General features: G+C 35.1%; 2 protein-coding genes across 2 annotated transcripts in view; both read left to right on the forward strand.

Moving 5' to 3' along the window:
• LOC139496439 (uncharacterized) overlaps positions 1–15,911 on the forward strand; it is a 233,627-nt gene extending 217,716 nt beyond the window's left edge. Inside the window, exon 2 of the mRNA XM_071285034.1 lies at positions 11,385–15,911. Coding sequence (XP_071141135.1) covers positions 12,581–14,620 — 2,040 coding nt within the window. The 5' untranslated portion in view covers positions 11,385–12,580 and the 3' untranslated portion in view covers positions 14,621–15,911. The remainder of the gene's footprint in view (positions 1–11,384) is intronic.
• On the forward strand, positions 1,514–4,213 carry LOC139496440 (uncharacterized). The gene is made up of 3 exons (XM_071285035.1): positions 1,514–1,662; positions 2,407–2,605; positions 4,053–4,213. The coding sequence occupies exons 1-3, from the start codon at positions 1,620–1,622 to the stop codon at positions 4,141–4,143; spliced, it is 333 nt and encodes a 110-aa protein (XP_071141136.1). The 5' UTR covers positions 1,514–1,619; the 3' UTR covers positions 4,144–4,213.
• Positions 15,912–21,669: the final 5,758 nt, after the last annotated feature.

Here is a 21,669-nt window from a genome sequence, read left to right on the forward strand (position 1 = left end):
TGGAATATTGCTCTAATGTACACAGATTTTTATGAAATTTGTATTACCGGTTTACATAATCAATGTCTTTTGACAAGTATATAAAACACTGTGCTGTCAATTATTCTTAAAAGAGTAAGGTCACTTGGAAATATGGACATATTATATATATTCAAGCTTTCTCATGTGTACAATATTATTGATAGAATTTTACAATCTTTATCTATATTTTATAACTTCTACCAATCTAGGCACACCTCCAGAGTCCTGTCTCTTTGTAAATATATTAGTTTTCAACAAGTAAAGTGAACACATTTTTGTCGAGCCTGCAACTTTTGTTGCAGAAAGCTCGACATAGGGATAGTGATCCGGCGGCTACAGCGTCGGCTACTGCAGCGGCGTTAGCTAACTTCTTAAAAGGTTTATATTTTAGAAGGTGAAAGACCTGGATGCTTCATACTTTGTATATAGATGCCTCATGTTACGAAGTTTCCGTCAGTCACATGTCCAATGTCCTTGACCTCATTTTCATGGTTCAGTGACCACTTGAAAAAAAGTTCAGAATTTTTGTAATGTTGAATTCTCTCTTATTATAAGTAATAGGATAACTATATTTGGTATGTGCCTACCTTGCAAGGTCCTCATGCCCGTCAGACAGTTTTCACTTGACCTCGACCTCATTTCATGGTTCAGTGAACAAGGTTAAGTTTTGGTGGTCAAGTCCATATCTCAGAAACTATAAGCAATAGGGCTAGTATATTTGGTGTATGGAAGGACTGGAAGGTGTACATGTCCAACTGGCAGGTGTCATCTGACCTTGACCTCATTTTCATGGTTCAGTTGTTATAGTTAAGTTTTTGTGTTTTGGTCTGTTTTTCTCATACTTTATGCAATAGGTCTACTATATTTGTTGTATGGAATGATTGTAAGGTGTGCATGTCTAGCGGGTAGATGTCATCTGACCTTGACCTCATTTTCATGGTTCAGTGGTCAAAGTTAAGTTTTTTAAGTTTTGGTCTTTTTATCTAATATTATATGCCAAAGGTCAGCTATATTTGGTGTATGGAAATGTATTATGATCTATATGTCAGTCCCGCAAGTTTATTTGACCATGACCTCAATTGCACGGTTCATTGCACAGTGTTAAGTTTTTGTGTTTTGGTCTATTTTTCTTAAACTATAAGTAATAGGTCAACTATATTTGTTGTATGGAAGCTTTGTTAGCTGTACATGTCTGCCTGGCATGGTTCATCTGACCTTGACCTCATTTTCATGGTTCATTGGTCTTTGTTTAGCTATCTTGGTTAATGTTAAGTTTATGTGACAGTTGTAATAAAGCTTTATACTTAGGACTTTCAACATAATATCAATGATTAGTAAAGAAGGCGAGACATTTCAGTGTGTGCACTCTTGTTTTAATTAGGATAGAGCCAAGGCAGTCCACAGCTTTTTTAAAAGCTCAAACTTGTCATGCTTGTATAAAATCATGTTACTTTTTTTAAAGGTTAATTATATGTAGAGAATTATTTTACAGATATTAGAGAACAAGCAAGCAGTTATTTTAAAGAATGAAACTGGAATATTGAATTCCTGTCTTGGAAGGAGAAGAAATATAAAGATGTGATAAGACTGATGTAACTATGGACAGTAGTGATCCAGTCACCAATATCACAGATATCACAGGTTTATATGTGTTCTGTTTTATGCCCAAAACAAATACTTTTTCTGATATATATAAGAATTTGCCAATGGGTGTTGCAGCAACCTCGATTTGGTTTCTATAATATTAATTAGGAAATAACAATAATTTATTTTAATCACCTACAGCATCAATTGGTGATTTGATTGTTGCAAATTAAATTTACTGGCAATACAATATCGTTATAAAATTGAGAATGGAAATGGGGAATGTGTCAAAGAGACAACAAACCGACCAAAGAGCAAATAACAGCCATCTCCATTTTAATGAAACTGGAAGAAAACAAAGTTAAACTATACATTTAATATCAGTCATACATCGTCTTAAGTATAAGCATAGTAAGCTTTTGAAGGATGTTTGGTCATGTTGGGAATCTACCTACGTTTTGCATTTGTATAAATAAACACAATGAACAGACTAGATTTGCTTGCTGCATTGAAGACCCAATCGGTGGCCTTTGGCTGTTATATGCTCTTTGGTCAGGCTGTTGTCTCTTTGACATATTCCCCATTTCCATTCTCAGTTTTATTGTCAGATGAAACTTGTGTGACTTGACTGTTTATTATAAAGAATATAGAAAAACTGTCTTAATTTATAGAATATAAAGAAATGAAAGACCCCCATTGTGCATAAAACTTATTTCACAACTTAATTTGTATCAGACAATGGCACTGAATTCGAAATAAAAACAATTTTCTTTGCATTTTTTTCTTCAAATTTTATTTTAGAAACAACAGCTTCAGCATATAATACCAGCATTACAACACCATACTGGAAACACCATGACGATGATTCCTCTGGTCACGGAATTAAGGACCATACAGTTTTTGTATCGTTGGTTGTCATGGGGATTATAGTGCCAGCCATCTTTATTTTTATATTTACAATGATTTGTATTAAACATAGGAAAACCAAACAGACAAGAAGGTGAGATACTAGATGTAAGAAGATGTGGTATGAGTGCCAATGAGACAACTCTCCATCCAAGTCACAATTTGTAAGAGTAAACCATTAAAGGTCAAAGTATGATCTTCAACACAGACCCTGGGCTCACACGGAACAGCAAGCCTAAATGGACCCCAAAAATGACTAGTGTAAAACCATTCAAACGGGAAAACAAACAGTCTAATCTATTTAAAAAACAAGAAATGAAAAACACTTATAAAGCACATCAACAACCGACAACTACTGAACATCAGATTCCTGACCTTGGACTGGTTCAAACAAATGCAGTATTAATAAACTTTTTAATAGGTACCAACCTTCACCCTTATCTGAAACAATAGTGTAAAATCACAACAAAGAAACAAGATGAGATACTCTCTATTATTAAAGATTGAACATACAGTCAACTCTCGTTATGTCGAACTCAGCCGGACCAGAGAAATATTACTTCGACTCAACCGAAATTTCGACTCATCAGGAGTCAATTACATACTTATGTATGGAATAAAATTCGGGACCACGTGAAAACTTCGACTCATCCGAAATTTCGAGTCAACCGAGTTCGAGACAACGAGAGTTAACTGTATAAGGAAATTGGGATAATGCTTAAGAAAAATGGGACATAACAATAAAGAATAGAGAAAAATAGATGAAATAAATAAAATACCATTAGACTGTGTGGTGATGCTTGGTCCATGGCATTCATAATATCTACTACTTCTCCGACCCTTGTATTAGTTATTTGTGATGTCAAAAATGAAAGTGATAACAAGGACCTGTTGGAGAATAATAAAGTGGTAAAACCTTTTACTGGAACAGCCTTACAGAAAAATATGAAGAGCTGTCTAATATTGACAAACGTCACAAGGAAGCTAACTTTTGATTTTTATTGAGGGGCTAGGATGAAATTGTTAAGAAGGCAGAACAGGAGTTTGAGTAAAAAAAGGGTAGGATTGTCACGGAATAGAAGTTCCTTCATAACGGAACAAATGTTCTAGAATATTATTACCAAAGGGATAAATATTAAAGTATATGTTCCTAACGGAATAAATGGTATAGAATATTTGTTCCAACAGGAATAGATATTATGACAATGTTTATAACAAAGTTTCCATTGGAACTTCTGTTAGGTGGAACAAATATACGTTGACAGGATGAGCAACTTGGCAAACAGAAAAGAACGGATGACAATTTATGGGAAAAAAGTCAGGATAAACTAGTTAAAAAAATGCAAGACCGAAGAGAATGAAAAAAGCAGGACAGACATTACACCTAAAAAAAATGCAGGACAACATTTTTCATTCATTAGAGCCCCAGGAATTGGTATGTACTGATAGTATACGCCACACTGAAAGTAATTAATATACTTTATGTTTTTATCATATTTATAGATAATCAAAAGTAATATATAAACTTTTTGTCTTTTCAGATCAACCATGTTATTAAGAAACGGCCCTGACATTCCCATGGATGATATTCCTCTGTCAATCAGAACAAATCTAGAAAATGGCCGACTCTAAATCATGTATACAGCAGCCATCTTGAGGGAGACAGATTGAAGACTATGAATGTCAGAAAACATTTAAAATGGCATGAAAAATGTAAAAAAAAATACTGTGTTCTCATTAGCTAAAATATTTTGCTTGTAAAACCTGGTTGTACTATTTTTAAGATGTGATTTTTTTATTTTTTTATTTTTAGTCTATATACTGATATATATTGTTGCTATTTTTAGACATTATATATATATAGTTTTTGTTCAAAACTATCTTTTACCACTTTCGTTTTTTAAGCCATATCTTTGAAATACTAGTCTGAAGGTCTCTTTGAAGAATTTCAGAATTTCAGAGTGTTATTGCTAGAATTTCGTTAGGGCTATTCCAGAAAAAAATGTATGGGGGGGGGGGGGGGGGGTTGGAAGGCACATTGTATCAATAATACGTGGGTGATGGGTATCAGAGCAACTTTTCACACTATAATGTACTAAAATTCTCGATTACAATTGTCTGGGTGGCGGGTGCTGACAAAAACTGCCTTCCAACCCCCCCATACATTTTTTTCTGGAATAGCCCTTAGAAAATTGTTTTTTACATCTTTTTATCAATTGAATTAGAACTTTTAAAGAATTTTACATTTGTTGTTTGATTTTTCTAGTGAAAACCTGTTATTATTTTTTACGTCTTTTCTCCAATTGTATGTGGCATTTTTTCTATGTATCTGCTTTTATAACTACAGCCAGTCTTTACGCTATTATAGCAATGTATGGTAAAGATTGCTTTAATTTATCAGTGGGAAGTAAAATTAAATATTGTGTTGTATAAAGCTTTGGTTGTAGTTGAGTCAACTAGAATTCTAGACAAAAGGAAAACAACTCCAATTTTTAAAAATGACATCATTTATATTTTTAGAACAGATAATAGATTCCTGCACCTTGCAAAAGTTACATAATTGTCTTGACAAGTGTAACATCATTTTGTGCCTTTCAAAAAAAAATCTCAGTATATCTTACTTTTTTTTTTTTTTTAAACGATAAATCTTTTATTGCACTTTTCTCTGCTGTTTAACAAATTACTCGACTCACAGCATTCAGCCGGGTATCCCTGTAAATTAGTTACTGTTTAACTGTTACTGAGTATATATTACATTAATAAATTTGTTGAGATGTTCATGTATAGGATGTATTGAATGTTATGATCAATGCACTATATTTTATATATCAAAAAGGTAGTGATCAGCCTTAGAAGATTTAGATATCAAGTCAGTACCATAGGGTTCTGATTGCATTAAGTGCCAGTCTGTCTAAGAATCAGGCAGTGGTGAAAACATGACCAAAAAAAACATCCAATTTGACATTGATTTCAGTTCATAATATGTAGTTATGCACAAAAATAACATTCATATCCATTTTCTGTTCTGGTAATAGAAGATATAAGTTGGTTGAAATGCACTAGAAATTAACGAATAAAGGGAGATAACTCTGTAATTTGCTATCATTTTAACCAATTTTCTAACCAAGTTATTTGATATTACCAGACAAACACAAACGAAAGACTAATACTTTATAACTTATGGTTAGTATTAAATAACATGATTAGCTTGGTTGGTTTTTTCTTATCATGTTTTAATTTTTACCTAAATTGCCTGATTCTTACAAAGACTGGCACTTAATCATTATGTGAAACTATGTTACTGAGCGTAGCTATAGATACTGTAAATTCAGAAATTCAGTTTATCTATTATTGCAATTTTGGAGAAATACAAAAATTGTGAGATTAGTTTTTGCGATTCCAAAACCATCTGCATGCAGATAAATGTATCAAAGTGCTTATAATTGCCATAATAAAAGCCTCACTTTAATTTCTGAATATACAGTTGTAGAAAATGTATTTATAATAAAGGTGCAACTTATTGTAATAAAAACAAAACATTTTTTTTGTAGAATGTATAAATTGGTGCTAGCAAATGTAACGAAATTAAATGTTTAAAATAATTTATAGTCAAGGTATATGGCATTCAGATGTGTTTTTAATTATTTTCGTTTATTGATGTTTAGATATGCTTTTTTGTATGTAAACAACAAATTGATTAAAAGTCAATGTTGGGTTCAGTAGTGCCTTGTTTAATTTATTTTTCATTGTAAATGCTAATATGCTGTTCTGTTTTTTGAACTTTTACATTGTATATATTTGTTATTGACGTCAAAATTAACAAAAGCTGTCTATTTGTGTCCATTGTAAAGAACATATTGATCATAATTAAATAGATATTTATTTCAGAAATAATTGATGCAAGCTATACTTTAATGTAGTTTTAAGATAGGTAGGCATTATATTCGTGATTATTTTTGTCCGAGCGATAGTTCAGGTTATTTCTATGTCCGATGTGTATAAGGGTAAAGCGATTGTGTAGGCTCTTTCATGAACCTCCCTTTTTTGTTTGTAAAGAAGCAAACAGCTGACACTGTGATTTTTCAAAGGGAGGAGTTTTTGAACAGCCAGCAAAAAGCCCAGCATGAACGGTTGTCGTATCTAGGTCAAATATGTCAATTTCGGAATGAAACACATTAGTCATAATAAATGAATTAGTAACAACATGTGCATCATTTAAGAGTTTGGAAGTGTTTTAAGTTAATGAAATATATTAAATGCATGCCAATTTGATAAAATTCATTATTCTGCAGAAGTCAATATACACATGTGCAAATAAAAATTATTGGATTTAGAGCATTTGTTTATTCATAAAGTGAAAGAAGCATGTCATTTTAGAATTAATTTTTAAAATTAAAGATAATATTTAAAGATTCAACATTTCTTTATCTCAGAGCCTCCTTATAGAGTTTTTGATTAGATAATATGATTACTTGATAATTTTATTGTGCTTGAAGAGCTTATTCAAGAAGATATTTTGTTTTATTTAAGTATTTTAATACCCTTTGTTGTTTCATTATACTTCCATTATAACTGGACATCAATGGTCAAGTGGTGTAATAAACTGGACATCAATGGTCAAGTGGTGTAATAAACTGGACATCAATGGTCAAGTGGTGTAATAAAACATCTACTGTATTACAAGCCTGTCGTAATCTTCAATATTAATGAAGCTGTAACTATATACCAGAAAAAGAAGGAATAAAACTGTTTTGTAATAAAAACTTGAATAGGAATTTTTCTTATGATTTTAATCAAGGAAAAGGGTTGTGTGTAGTATTTATTTCTCATAAGCCTCTTTTAATTTATAATAATTCATAGAATGAATATACATGTATGCATATTTTCTAACTGTGCCTTTTGTTTTATTCTAAGTGCCTTATTTATAATATATGTAATTGTTATACATGTACTAAGGAATAAATACTTTTTATGATGCAGTTTTGTTAAGTTAAATGCCACAGCATAGACACTGAAAAAAAATTCCTAAACTTTTTTATGCCCACACCTACGATAGTAGAGGGGCATCATGTTTTCTGGTTTGTGGGTTAGTTCATTCGTTCGTCCGTCTATCTGTTCCGCTTCAGGTTAAAGTTTTTGGTCAAGGCAGTTTTTGATTAAGTTAAAGTTCCATCAACTTGAAACTTAGTACACATGTTCCATATGATATCATCTTTCTAATTTAGTTTTTACCCTAATTTCACACAGTCCACTGAACATAGAAAATAGAAAATGATAATGCAAACTATGGACACATTCTTGTCAGAAAAGGTCAGGATTTCAAGGCCTGTAGGTGGAGGGTAAGGTTGACTCATTGACAGTCATACCACATCTTCTTATATCTATTTCTAGACGACTTAGATAGTAATTTTTCTGCCAAAGGTCAGTGGTTCTCTTTGTGCACTCTTTGTTTCCAGCACCAATAAAACTGACCACAGAATATAGCCAATAGCTGTGTTAAAAATCAATCAATCAATCAATGTCTCTTCCTTTGATACCAATCTGATTTTCTTTCATTCAAAAAACTCTATAAAAATTCCAAGAATAAGTTAGGGAGGTATATAACATAATAGATGTTATTGCTTTTTTGGAATCCGCAACAGTTTACTGGAGACATTCCTGCCTACAATTGAACTATTGACATCATACAACAATCACTTTTGCATTGTTCATTCAGACATCAAAATTTGACACATCAGTAATTGCAATCTTTTTCAAGGTCATAAACCAAGAACATCAAATCAAAAGACCCTAGATCTTTATTATACATGGTTAATGAGGTATATTACTATACACATAATTCCGCTACATTGACAACAACACTTAAGTAAACTGCATCTTTTATTGTCGACATGTTTCGCCGATTAGATCGGCTTCATCAGGACAAAGTATACAAAATTAGAACCCCTGAAGTACAAAAAAATGGTATCATGTATGTGACGTCATAATTGTCCATTGTTGACGTTGCTATGGGATACTCTATATCATTATGTAATGTTGAACAGAACATGATTCAAACATAGTACAATGCAAATGAAGTTACTAAATTTAGAGTTAATCTATAATTTTTCGAATTGTCTTTAACTTTAAAATGGTTGTAAACAATTATAATGGTAAGTCAAGGATTTGTACTATACAAATCCTTGGGTAAGTGTATAAATAAAATGTGTTTTTAAATAGAAATTAAATTTGTGTAACATGAATGTAAGTACAATGTCAGTGTACAGTTTTATAAAGTTTCTTCCTAATTTGGACAACACTTATAGGGCACACCCCTACCACTTCGACTGGGTTCCCTTTGGCCGGAGGTACTACTTCCAATCGCGTCGGGAATGCCGTAAAGTGGTTTACTGTCGCAAAATTTCTTGGCAATGTTGGTTCTTCTTTTTTCTTCTTATGGTATCCAGTTATCCATCAGATTTTTGATGATTACTAACTGCTGCGCATGCGTAGGATAATAATAAATAAATATTTACAAAAGAAAAGTGCCAAAAATAAACAAATACTAACATGACATGTGGTTAAAACTATTTACATAACTACTAGGTTTACTGTTTTATATTGTAGAGAACAGTAGGTGTCAACTGTTCTCTAAAAATATTTAAGGTCGGAGAAAGTACTACCTTTGGAGGTAGTACATTCCATTGTGTAATAGTAAACGGAAAAAAGGAATATTTGTAACAGTCTTTAAATGTAAGTATGTGTCTGTAAGTTTGTGGATGGAATTGTCTGGTTCTATTGTCTGTTGGTATGAGTAAATCTGATGGTATGGCGACAATATGGTGAACAATTTTATAGAACATTATAAGTAGTTTTAAGTCTGCGTTGTTGTAAGGTAGGCCAATTTAAGGTATTGAGCATGTCTGTAACGCTACTGGTGTTGTGGTAACGATTGCAGGCATACCTAGCTGCCCGACGTTGAACCATCTCAAGTTTATTGCATTGTTCAGCAGTATGAGGGTTCCAAACCGAACAAGCATATTCTAGTTTTGGTCGGACAAGTGCTAGGTATGCCTGGGACTTAATGTTTGTGATTGATGTTTTTAGATTTCTTTTTAGAAATCCTAGGCTTTTATTTGCATTGCCAATGATGTTGTTTGTGTGCTGGTTCCATTTTAGGTCAGATTGCAGTGTTATACCAAGATATTTAGCTGCGGAGACAGATTCTAGTGTATGACTGTGGAGAATGTAGTCTTTTTTAATTGTATTTTTCTTATTTGAGGCTGTGAGAACTGTACATTTGTCTGGATGGAAAGCCATCAGCCAGTCTTCTTCCCACTTTGCAGCAGCATCAAGATCTTCCTGAAGACTATCACAATCTTCTTTAGATTTGATGCTTTTGTAAATGATGCTGTCGTCGGCGAACAGTCTGAGTTTACTGGTTTTCAAATATTCTGGTAGGTTGTTTATGTAAACCAGGAATAGAACTGGACCCAGAACTGTTCCCCGTGGGACACCAGAAGTAACTGGGGCAACGTCTGATGACTCTCCATCCAGGACAACTGTTTGTGTGCGGTTTGATAAAAAGGCAGAGATCCAGTTAAGTGTTTCATTTTGTATTCCATAGAAGTGTAGTTTGTATAAGAGTCTTTGATGTGGGACTTTGTCAAAGGCTTTGGCAAAGTCCATAATTACAAGGTCTGTTTGGGTGTTATTGTCTGAATTTGAAGCCAGTTCTTGTATAAAAGATAGAAGTTGTGTTTCACATGATCTAGAGTGTCTGAAGCCGTGCTGGAGGTCGTATAATAAATTGTTTTTTTCTAAGTGATTAATTAAATGTTTTGTTATGACATGTTCCATTAGTTTGCAACTGATACAAGTGAGAGAGATTGGTCTGTAGTTAACTGCGTTGTATTTTTCACCTTTTTTGTATGCTGGTGCGACATTTGCATGTTTCCAGTCAGATGGTATACAGCCAGATGTAAGCGATTTCTGGAAAATAATGGTGAGGATAGGTGCCGTTATGTTTTGTAGTTGTTTTAGAACTCTGCCGCTGATGTTATCTGGGCCAGTGGCTTTGTGCGGATTGATGTTGTTTAAGAGTTTTTGTATGCCAGGTGTTGTAATTGTGAGTGATGGAATGACTGGATGAGGACTTGGTCCTTTATCAGGCATATTACTTGCTGTTTCGGTGGTAAAGACTGATTGGAATTGCTCATTTAAAATGTTGGCTTTTTGTTTTGTATCAGTTGTTAATTGTCCCTCTTTTTTCAGGGGAGCAACTCCACTATTGTCAGTTCTGATGGATTTAATGTAAGAAAAGAGTTTTTTCGGTTTTGATTGGTTGCTGTAACTTTGGTCAGGGTCATTTGTTGGAAGGTCAAGGATAATTTTTTCTATGTATGTACAATAGGCACGTCTCTGTTCTTGTTGGACTTGTTGTTTAAGTTTTTTATATTTAAGTATATGCTTTTTGTCCTTTTTCATTTTAGAGTACAATTTATTCTTTTTATTTATCATTTTTCTGAGTTTGTTGTGCACCCAGGGAAGTCGGTGTTTATATGTTAACATTTTATGTGGGATGTTTGTATCTATTGATTTTGTGATGTTGTTTTTAAATAAATCCCACATTTCGTTTATAGTACTGTTGTTGTTGTTATTCATAACAGTAAGCTCTTCAAGTGTTTTTTGAAGGTCTGCTTCTATGTTTTCCCAGTTCGCTTTGTCGTATTTGAGTATTTTTCTAGGTTGTTGTCTGATTTTACGAAGCCAAGTGTCAATTTCTATGTAGACGATGTCATGGTCACTTAGTCCTAGTGGTGGAAGTGTGTTTACTTTGTTAACAGTTGTTGGATTGTTAACTAGGATTAAGTTTAATATTCTTTCTTTTCTAGTTGGTGTATTTGTGACAAAAATGCAGTTTAGGCATAAGACAATATTTGTAATTTATCGTTGAATTGTTATCCATAATAAATTACCCGTTTGAACAATGCGTTAACGAATAATACATATAAAATCAGTCTTTTATCCTTGGTTGTTATGAGACGCGTTAATTGTTGCTAGGGTGCTCTCTTCGAGGTCCGCGCTCTTGGTATATAAAGACACCGATTCATTGCAAGTCGCTCATTTATTAATTGGCCGTCGACGGATGAACATCGGAAAGTGAATACCAGCCAATAAAGTAGTTTAAAAGGAAAGTTTGTAAACCTAGTTTGAGTTGAAAGCTTGTGGTTTTGAAGCAAGCGGTTTTTGAAGTCTTTACGATTGTTGCAAGCTACCGGGTTGTTCCGATACTGTAATTTCCCTCGGGAATGGTCGCAGTCCCTGGAACAGGTGGTTTGTAAAAGTCTGGTGACTTTGGTGCTTCGGAGACTAAGTATTACAATTATTGCAAGCTACCGCGTTGTTCCGAAACTGTAATTTCTCTCGGGAATGGTCACAGTCCCTCGAACAGATAACTTGTAATAATCTGGTGACTTAGGTGCTCCGGGGACTAGGTGCTTCAAAACTAGTTGTCTCAGGAACTAGGTGCTTCAGAGACTAGTTGTCTCAGAGACTGGGTGTCTCAGAACTAGGTGTTTCAGGAACCTAGGATTTTTGAAGCTTATTCTTAAGTTTAATATAATTGTTTGTCAAATCAGTTGGAACGAACCTCGGAGTCAGTGAAAGGATCAAGGATAAATTGAGGTTGTAGTTTTCAGACTACTTTTTGATACAAAGTTATTTGTGTAAATAGTGTTATTTCTTTATTAAGTTTCAAAGTTGGTCTTGTAGTTTTAAGTAAAGCCTCCAAGCCTCCAAGTTGTAGTTGGGTTTTTGAGTTAATTAAAAGATTGATATTGGAGTGTCTCAGATTCTGTGAAAACGGATACGAACATATAGTTCATAAACCAAACACGTTACAAAATTGGTGGCAGCGGTGGGATCTGAGAAACTTCAGTATTATATGTAAATAATCACATTGTTTTATTGTCATTATTTCGTATTTGTCCTTAATTGCAAGAAGCAACACACTGTTTTGTAAATACATTGATTGTCAAATCGTTTAATAAAATATATTTGGAAAATTGTTTAATTTATTCTTCAAAATATGTCCCGAACATACAAAGAAGATAAAATGTTGTATGACCCTTACAGTGTCGAAACAAGAAATTTGACCAGGGAGTTGGATAGATTAAACAAGGAAATAGAGTGCTTAAGATCTAAGAGTTTTGAGAATGCCCCAGACTTTTCTCAGTCAACTCCTATCAATCAAGCAACATGGCCAAGACAATCTGACTCTGGATTTCGTACTTCCATTATTCCAGACCCCGACTTTGGTACAGGCAGCAATATACTCCAAAGTTCAAATGTTGGGAAAGGGGCGGCTAAGTCAAAAGTTATGCCACGGCCTGCAATACCTGATAAACATATCCCAGCTTCGATACAGTTAGCTCCAGAGATGAAAAATTATTCAGACTCTGTTTTCGAGACAAATTTTGTTACTGAAAGGTTAAAGAAAAATTTGCCAAAACCACAAGATAAATTAGGTGCATATAGGGGAGACAACAAAAGCAAAAATATCATAAAGCCCGCTACGTTTGACGGCCAAGGATCGTTGATAGATTACAAGTCTCATTTTGATGCCTGTTCGCGTATAAATGGCTGGACAGAGTCAGAAAAGGGTTTATATTTAGCAGTCTCATTGAGAGGACAGGCCCAGGGGGTACTAGGAAATCTACCCACAGATAAAAGACAAGATTTTAAAGAGCTTGTCATGTCTCTTGAAGAGAGATTTTCGCCTGCCAATCAAACGGAATTGTACCGAACACAATTACGGGAGCGTCGTCAAAAGGCTTCAGAAAGCCTTCCGGAATTAGGTCAGGACATAAGACGCTTAGCGAACCTTTCATATCCAACAGCCCCAAATGACGTTAGGGAAACACTTGCTAAAGAGCAGTTTATAGACGGACTCATGAGTGTAAACATGAGACTAAGGATAAAACAAGCTAGACCTACTGACTTGAACGACGCGATTCGAAACGCTGTTGAACTTGAAGCTTTTAATAAGGCCGAAATTAAGCAAGATAATGGGAAGGGCTATTCAAGGGCTATTACTAGAGACGTGACCAACAGTGACGCTAGCGACAAAACAGTAGAGCTACTTAAAAACATGCAGACAGCTTTGACTGATCTGCAGCAAGAAGTTAGAGCTTTAAAGCAGACTCGGGCGCAATACCAGAATCACAAGAATCGAGGATGTTTCAATTGTGGAAAATTTGGACACTTCAAGAAAGATTGTCCCGATAGTAGTGTGAAAAGAGGACATCCAAACTCCCAAAACCTACCCGAAGTTTCACATGAAAAACAGAACGGTGTAATAGGAGTTAACAAATTAGCAAATGAGGCTGGTATGTTTATAGAGGCTAAGGTCAATGGCTGTAAAGCAAAGATGCTTATAGACACAGGGGCGACAGTATCCCTTATTTCAAAAAAGATGTTTGACAGTATGAAATCTCAGGTTCTGTCACCAATGGACAGAGAGATACTGACTGCAAATGGTTCTCCCTTAATTCTGTTTGGGAAAACTATAATTGACATTGACTTAAATGGACATGTTTGTTCAAACATTGCTGTAGTAGCAGACCTAAACGTAGATGGTATATTGGGAATAGACTTTCAAAGAAGCCATAATTGTGTAATAAATATTACTAAAGGTAGCATTTGGGTAAACGGAAGAGAGAACCGTTTACATTTTGAAGGTCAGATAGGCTGCTACAGGGTAGATGTTGCAACAACTATAAAACTGCCTCCTACTAGTGAAGTAATGGTGTCTAGAAACATAAAAAAAACTGTTATACCAAAGCCAGAAGTTGGTATTATAATTATAAATAAAGATCAAGAGAAGAGCTGCTACCAGTGTAACAGACGGTATAAAAAGACAGCATATCATAGACGTCATATGACAAGGTGTCACCAGGGTAATGGTGCTGAAAACTTTGAGCTACCAAAAGATCAAAATGAAACACACGACAGTGGAAAAGAGATGTCAGATCTTGTAGAGTTGAAGAACTTGGCCAATAATGACGAAAACAGTCTGATACAAGAAAAAGTTGTTAGAGAGCCCAAAAACAGATGTGGAGACTGTTAATAAAATGTGTCTTAAAACGAGGAGCACAATAAGGCCGTCAGGACCAGTGAAATTTGTGGCTCCAAGAAATGAAAAATCACTTGATCTTTTGAAATTTCTCGAAACTGTTAATAGATATATTGGAAATAATAAAGAATTAAAACACACAGTTCAGGAAGAATTTTCTATATTTTGTTGAGTTTTAATTGGTTATTGAGATAGCAATGTTTGGTTGTTGTTGTTTTTTTATAAAATGTTATCGTTATTGTAACTGTTGAGGTCTGTTGAAATACACTCAGCAAAGAGAAAAACAATATATAGATATATATGTAGAGTCCGTCGGATGGGGACGTTAAATCCGAGGCCCCATGTACAGGAACATGTCACGCCCTGTGCATGTAAAAGACCCCTCCTGCAGATTTCGTTAAGAGTAGGCTCCTTGGGGCCGCTGCGGAGGCAAAATTTGTTGTGGACATTTTAAACTTATTCTTTGGCAGTAACGCTCAACATTACAGACATTATAATAGAAAAAAAAGTTTGTTAGTCATGCGAGGACGCATGAAATCGGAGGCGTGGGTAATGTGACAAAAATGCAGTTTAGGCATAAGACAATATTTGTAATTTATCGTTGAATTGTTATCCATAATAAATTACCCGTTTGAACAATGCGTTAACGAATAATACATATAAAATCAGTCTTTTATCCTTGGTTGTTATGAGACGCGTTAATTGTTGCTAGGGTGCTCTCTTCGAGGTCCGCGCTCTTGGTATATAAAGACACCGATTCATTGCAAGTCGCTCATTTATTAATTGGCCGTCGACGGATGAACATCGGAAAGTGAATACCAGCCAATAAAGTAGTTTAAAAGGAAAGTTTGTAAACCTAGTTTGAGTTGAAAGCTTGTGGTTTTGAAGCAAGCGGTTTTTGAAGTCTTTACGATTGTTGCAAGCTACCGGGTTGTTCCGATACTGTAATTTCCCTCGGGAATGGTCGCAGTCCCTGGAACAGGTGGTTTGTAAAAGTCTGGTGACTTTGGTGCTTCGGAGACTAAGTATTACAATTATTGCAAGCTACCGCGTTGTTCCGAAACTGTAATTTCTCTCGGGAATGGTCACAGTCCCTCGAACAGATAACTTGTAATAATCTGGTGACTTAGGTGCTCCGGGGACTAGGTGCTTCAAAACTAGTTGTCTCAGGAACTAGGTGCTTCAGAGACTAGTTGTCTCAGAGACTGGGTGTCTCAGAACTAGGTGTTTCAGGAACCTAGGATTTTTGAAGCTTATTCTTAAGTTTAATATAATTGTTTGTCAAATCAGTTGGAACGAACCTCGGAGTCAGTGAAAGGATCAAGGATAAATTGAGGTTGTAGTTTTCAGACTACTTTTTGATACAAAGTTATTTGTGTAAATAGTGTTATTTCTTTATTAAGTTTCAAAGTTGGTCTTGTAGTTTTAAGTAAAGCCTCCAAGCCTCCAAGTTGTAGTTGGGTTTTTGAGTTAATTAAAAGATTGATATTGGAGTGTCTCAGATTCTGTGAAAACGGATACGAACATATAGTTCATAAACCAAACACGTTACAAATTCACTATTTGTTGAAGGTTAAAATTTTCTAGTAATTCTAAAAGTTTATTATGATGTTCAGCGTCCGGTTTACCCGGTATGACCTGAGGTATAGACCAGTCAATATGACCTAGGTTAAAGTCACCACCAATCATGATATTAGTATTTGATGATTGGTTGATTCTACTAAGTGATAGTTCTAGTTGTTGTAAAGATGTTCCTTTATCTGATGGTGGTCTGTAATATGCACCTATTAACAAGTTCTTACTACCAGTCATGTTTATTTGAGACCAAACTATTTCACAGTCAGTTTTAAGTTCGCTTACTTCTGTGCTTATAAGTTCTTTATTAATAGCAATAAGTACACCTCCATGACTTTGGTTATTTTTATTTGGTGGTCTGTCTGATCTATAGACATTAAATAGTTCTGATGGAAAGAATTCATATGATGATATATTTTTGTCTAGCCATGTTTCAGTGCCTATGATTATATCAGGTTTAGATGAATCAATTAACTGATTGAGATCTTCTTTTTTATTTCGTATCGATTGAAAGTTTATGTTAAGTATCCTGATAGGTTTTTGATTTTTAGTAGTGGCTTTTTGTGATGTTTTGACTTTCGGTTTTGTCTTAGCCATAGGCGATGAAGATGCCTGAGGAGCACCTAGGCTGTTATTGAGTGATGTATCACTCATACTCCAGTTACTACTAGAATTTAATGATATGCTTGATTGGTTATTGAATAAGCTAGTGGAGAAATTTGGCATTCCACAATTTGTGCATTCCCAGCTAATATTATTAGCATTCATACACTCGTAGATGTGAGATGGAATACTCTGACAGTTAATGTGAAACCAAGTATCGCAGCTGTCGCAGCATAGTGCCTTTTGATTCCAGGTTACTGCTTTTAGGCATGTACCACATGGCCATCGTGGTTTTTTGTTTTGACACTTTTGTTTGGTAACAGGTTTACTTTTTGGTTTAATATTTTTCTTTGGTGGCAACGAATGAGTATTTGATACCTGTGTGTTAGTGTCAATACTTGGGCATGTATTAGGTGTAGCTAAGTTGTCAAATGGATTTGGTGTAACAATTGACTTGTTATTGAAAATAGAAGTGGATATGTTGGGCATTCCACATTGAATACATTCCCAGCTGATGTTGCTTGAGTTCAGGCATTCATACATTTGTGAATGAATATTTTGGCAGTCTATATGATACCAAATATTACAACTATCGCAGCACACAGCTTTGTGTTTAAATGTAACTGCTTTTTTGCATGTACCACATGGCCATTTTGGAGATCTTGGGCCAGGATTGGTCTCAGTATCTGACGAGTTTGTGATGAGGAGAAGGCATAGATATAGTTTAACTTTATTTTCAGGTTTACCCTTTAGCGTTCGAGTTATTTTTAATCTATTATACTGGTGGCAGTTGATAAGCATATTTTGTGATGCCTTAGAGAGAGTAACAAAGCTGTCATTGTTAATTATGCAGTAAGATTGTGCATCAAGAATACTAAATAAGGAGCCTGTAATTGACAAGATAATGAATATATATATAAACATACCTGAATTATTTATGATTTCTTCGGTCTGTGCTCGAAAATTGAATCGTGAAAAGGTTGGTATTTAAATAGAGTTAGCAGAACATTAGTTGAACTGGAAATGGTGGTGGGAAGGATTTATGTTCTTTGTATCTTACTTCTCTTAACTTTAATTTCCTGCAGGTTTTAAATAGTACTGGAAATCTATCTTGGCTGTTTTGTGTCATCTCCATTTACTTTTGAAAGATCCTTTTTAAGGTTTCACACTTAAATAATTTTACATTTAATTTTCTGATGGCACAGAATGATGGTACATATAAATCTTGATATATCGGCCGTCCTGTTGTAGGAATGTAGTCCTCTGTTTGTTCTTCTTATAAGTTTCCTTTTGTTTGGTGGTTTCTTGGCAGTAATTGATGGTATCAGTTGTTTGTTGGCTTCTTGGAATTCTTCGTTCTTGCTCGGTATAGAGATGACCGTGGGGTCGGCGCTGTGTGTAAAAATGCCAATATTTATCTGGCATATATTTATCTAATATTTAGTACATTTGATATGATAATTGGTACTTTGAAATTGTGATATTGTGACAAGTTACAGATCAAGTTTGAATTTTGTTCCAATCTAAGGATTGCATGCAGAGTTATGGTCCTTGGACTCAATTCACTCAAATAATCAGTTTTCCATTTTTCCCTGTGATGCTTGAAGATTTTGATTTGGTAATTGGTAGATAGTTTTATCTTGACAAGTTAGTCCAAATTAGAATTGTGCATAGTTATGTTCCTTGGACTCACTTAAACAATCAGTTTTCCAAACTTTTTGTCAAGATGCTTGAAAATATTGACTTGATACTTGTATAGTTGACACCATGTAGCATATTGTTCAAGTACAAAATTATTTTTTAACAGTAAGGGACTATGACTGTATTGCCATGCAATACTCTCAGAATGCTTGTTTTACATGTCATTTCATAGCTAAGTGTAGCATGTGGTGAAGCACATTTTAAATCATAGTTGAAGGCTGTACAGTGACCAATGATTGCCTTTTCTGTGCAATTTGATCTGGTGTTGTGAAGTATGGTTTAAATCATAGTTGAAGGCTGTACAGTGACCTATAGTTGCCTTTTCTGTGTAATTTGATCTGGTGTTGTGAAGCACGGTTTAAATCATAGTTGAAGGCTGTACAGTGACCTATGGTTGCCTTTTCTGTGCAATTTGATCTGGTGTTGTGAAGTACGGTTTAAATCATAGTTGAAGGCTGTACAGTGACCTATGGTTGCCTTTTCTGTGTAATTTGATCTGGTGTTGTGAAGTACGGTTTAAATCATAGTTGAAGGCTGTACAGTGACCTATGGTTGCCCTTTCTGTGTAATTTGATCTGGTGTTGTGAAGTAGGGTTTAAATCATAGTTGAAGGCTGTACAGTGACCTATGGTTGCCTTTTCTGTGTAATTTGATCTGGTGTTGTGAAGTAGGGTTTAAATCATAGTTGATGGCTGTACAGTGACCTATGGTTGCCTTTTCTGTGTAATTTGATCTGGTGTTGTGAAGTAGGGTTTAAATCATAGTTGATGGCTGTACAGTGACCTATGGTTGCCTTTTCTGTGTAAATTGATCTGGTGTTGTGAAGTACGGTTTAAATCATAGTTGAAGGCTGTACAGTGACCTATGGTTGCCTTTTCTGTGTAATTTGATCTGGTGTTGTGAAGTACGGTTTAAATCATAGTTGATGGCTGTACCGTGACCTATGGTTGCATTTTCTGTGTAATTTGATCTGGTGTTGTGAAGTACGGTTTAAATCATAGTTGATGGCTGTACAGTGACCTATGGTTGCCTTTTCTGTGTAATTTGATCTGGTGTTGTGAAGTACGGTCCAAATCATAGTTGAAGGCTGTACAGTGACCTATGGTTGCCTTTTCTGTGTAATTTGATCTGGTGTTGTGAAGTACGGTTTAAATCATAGTTGAAGGCTGTACAGTGACCTATGGTTGCCTTTTCTGTGTAATTTGATCTGGTGTTGTGAAGTACGGTTTAAATCATAGTTGAAGGCTGTACAGTGACCTATGGTTGCCTTTTCTGTGTAATTTGATCTGGTGTTGTGAAGTACGGTTTAAATCATAGTTGAAGGCTGTACAGTGACCTATGGTTGCCTTTTCTGTGTAATTTGATCTGGTGTTGTGAAGTACGGTTTAAATCATAGTTGAAGGCTGTACAGTGACCTATGGTTGCCCTTTCTGTGTAATTTGATCTGGTGTTGTGAAGTAGGGTTTAAATCATAGTTGAAGGCTGTACAGTGACCTATGGTTTCCTTTTCTGTGTAATTTGATCTGGTGTTGTGAAGTAGGGTTTAAATCATAGTTGATGGCTGTACAGTGACCTATGGTTGCCTTTTCTGTGTAATTTGATCTGGTGTTGTGAAGTAGGGTTTAAATCATAGTTGATGGCTGTACAGTGACCTATGGTTGCCTTTTCTGTGTAATTTGATCTGGTGTTGTGAAGTACGGTTTAAATCATAGTTGAAGGCTGTACAGTGACCTATGGTTGCCTTTTCTGTGTAATTTGATCTGGTGTTGTGAAGTACGGTTTAAATCATAGTTGATGGCTGTACCGTGACCTATGGTTGCATTTTCTGTGTAATTTGATCTGGTGTTGTGAAGTACGGTTTAAATCATAGTTGATGGCTGTACAGTGACCTATGGTTGCCTTTTCTGTGTAATTTGATCTGGTGTTGTGAAGTACGGTCCAAATCATAGTTGAAGGCTGTACAGTGACCTATGGTTGCCTTTTCTGTGTAATTTGATCTGGTGTTGTGAAGTACGGTTTAAATCATAGTTGAAGGCTGTACAGTGACCTATGGTTGCCTTTTCTGTGTAATTTGATCTGGTGTTGTGAAGTACGGTTTAAATCATAGTTGAAGGCTGTACAGTGACCTATGGTTGCCTTTTCTGTGTAATTTGATCTGGTGTTGTGAAGTACGGTTTAAATCATAGTTGAAGGCTGTACAGTGACCTATGGTTGCATTTTCTGTGTATTTTGATCTGGTGTTGTGAAGTTCGCTTTAAATCATAGTTGAAGGCTGTACAGCGACCTATAGTTGCCTTTTCTGTGTAATTTGATCTGGTGTTGTGAAGTATGGTTTAAATCATAGTTGAAGGCTGTACAGTGACCTATGGTTGCCTTTTCTGTGTAATTTGATCTGGTGTTGTGAAGTACGGTTTAAATCATAGTTGAAGGCTGTACAGTGACCTATGGTTGCCTTTTCTGTGTAATTTGATCTGTTGCTGTGAAGTACGGTTTAAATCATAGTTGAAGGCTGTACAGTGACCTATGGTTGCCTTTTCTGTGTAATTTGATCTGGTGTTGTGAAGTACAGTTTAAATCATAATTGATGGCTGTACAGTGACCTATGGTTGCCTTTTCTGTGTAATTTGATCTGGTGTTGTGAAGTATGGTTTAAATCATAGTTGAAGGCTGTACAGTGACCTATGGTTGCCTTTTCTGTGTAATTTGATCTGGTGTTGTGAAGTACGGTTTAAATCATAGTTGATGCCTGTACAGTGACCTATGGTAGCATTTTCTGTGTAATTTGATCTGGTGTTGTGAAGTTCGGTTTAAATCATAGTTGAAGGCTGTACAGCGACCTATAGTTGCCTTTTCTCTGTAATTTGATCTGGTGTTGTGAAGTATGGTTTAAATCATAGTTGAAGGCTGTACAGTGACCTATGGTTGCCTTTTCTGTGTAATTTGATCTGTTAAACGTTGCTGTGAAGTACGGTTTAAATCATAGTTGAAGGCTGTACAGTGACCTATGGTTGCCTTTTCTGTGTAATTTGATCTGGTGTTGTGAAGTACAGTTTAAATCATAATTGATGGCTGTACAGTGACCTATGGTTGCCTTTTCTGTGTAATTTGATCTGGTGTTGTGAAGTATGGTTTAAATCATAGTTGAAGGCTGTACAGTGACCTAT

The sequence above is a fragment of the Mytilus edulis genome, chromosome 11 (assembly GCF_963676685.1).
Source record: "Mytilus edulis chromosome 11, xbMytEdul2.2, whole genome shotgun sequence".
NCBI classification, from domain to species: Eukaryota; Metazoa; Mollusca; class Bivalvia; order Mytilida; family Mytilidae; genus Mytilus; species Mytilus edulis.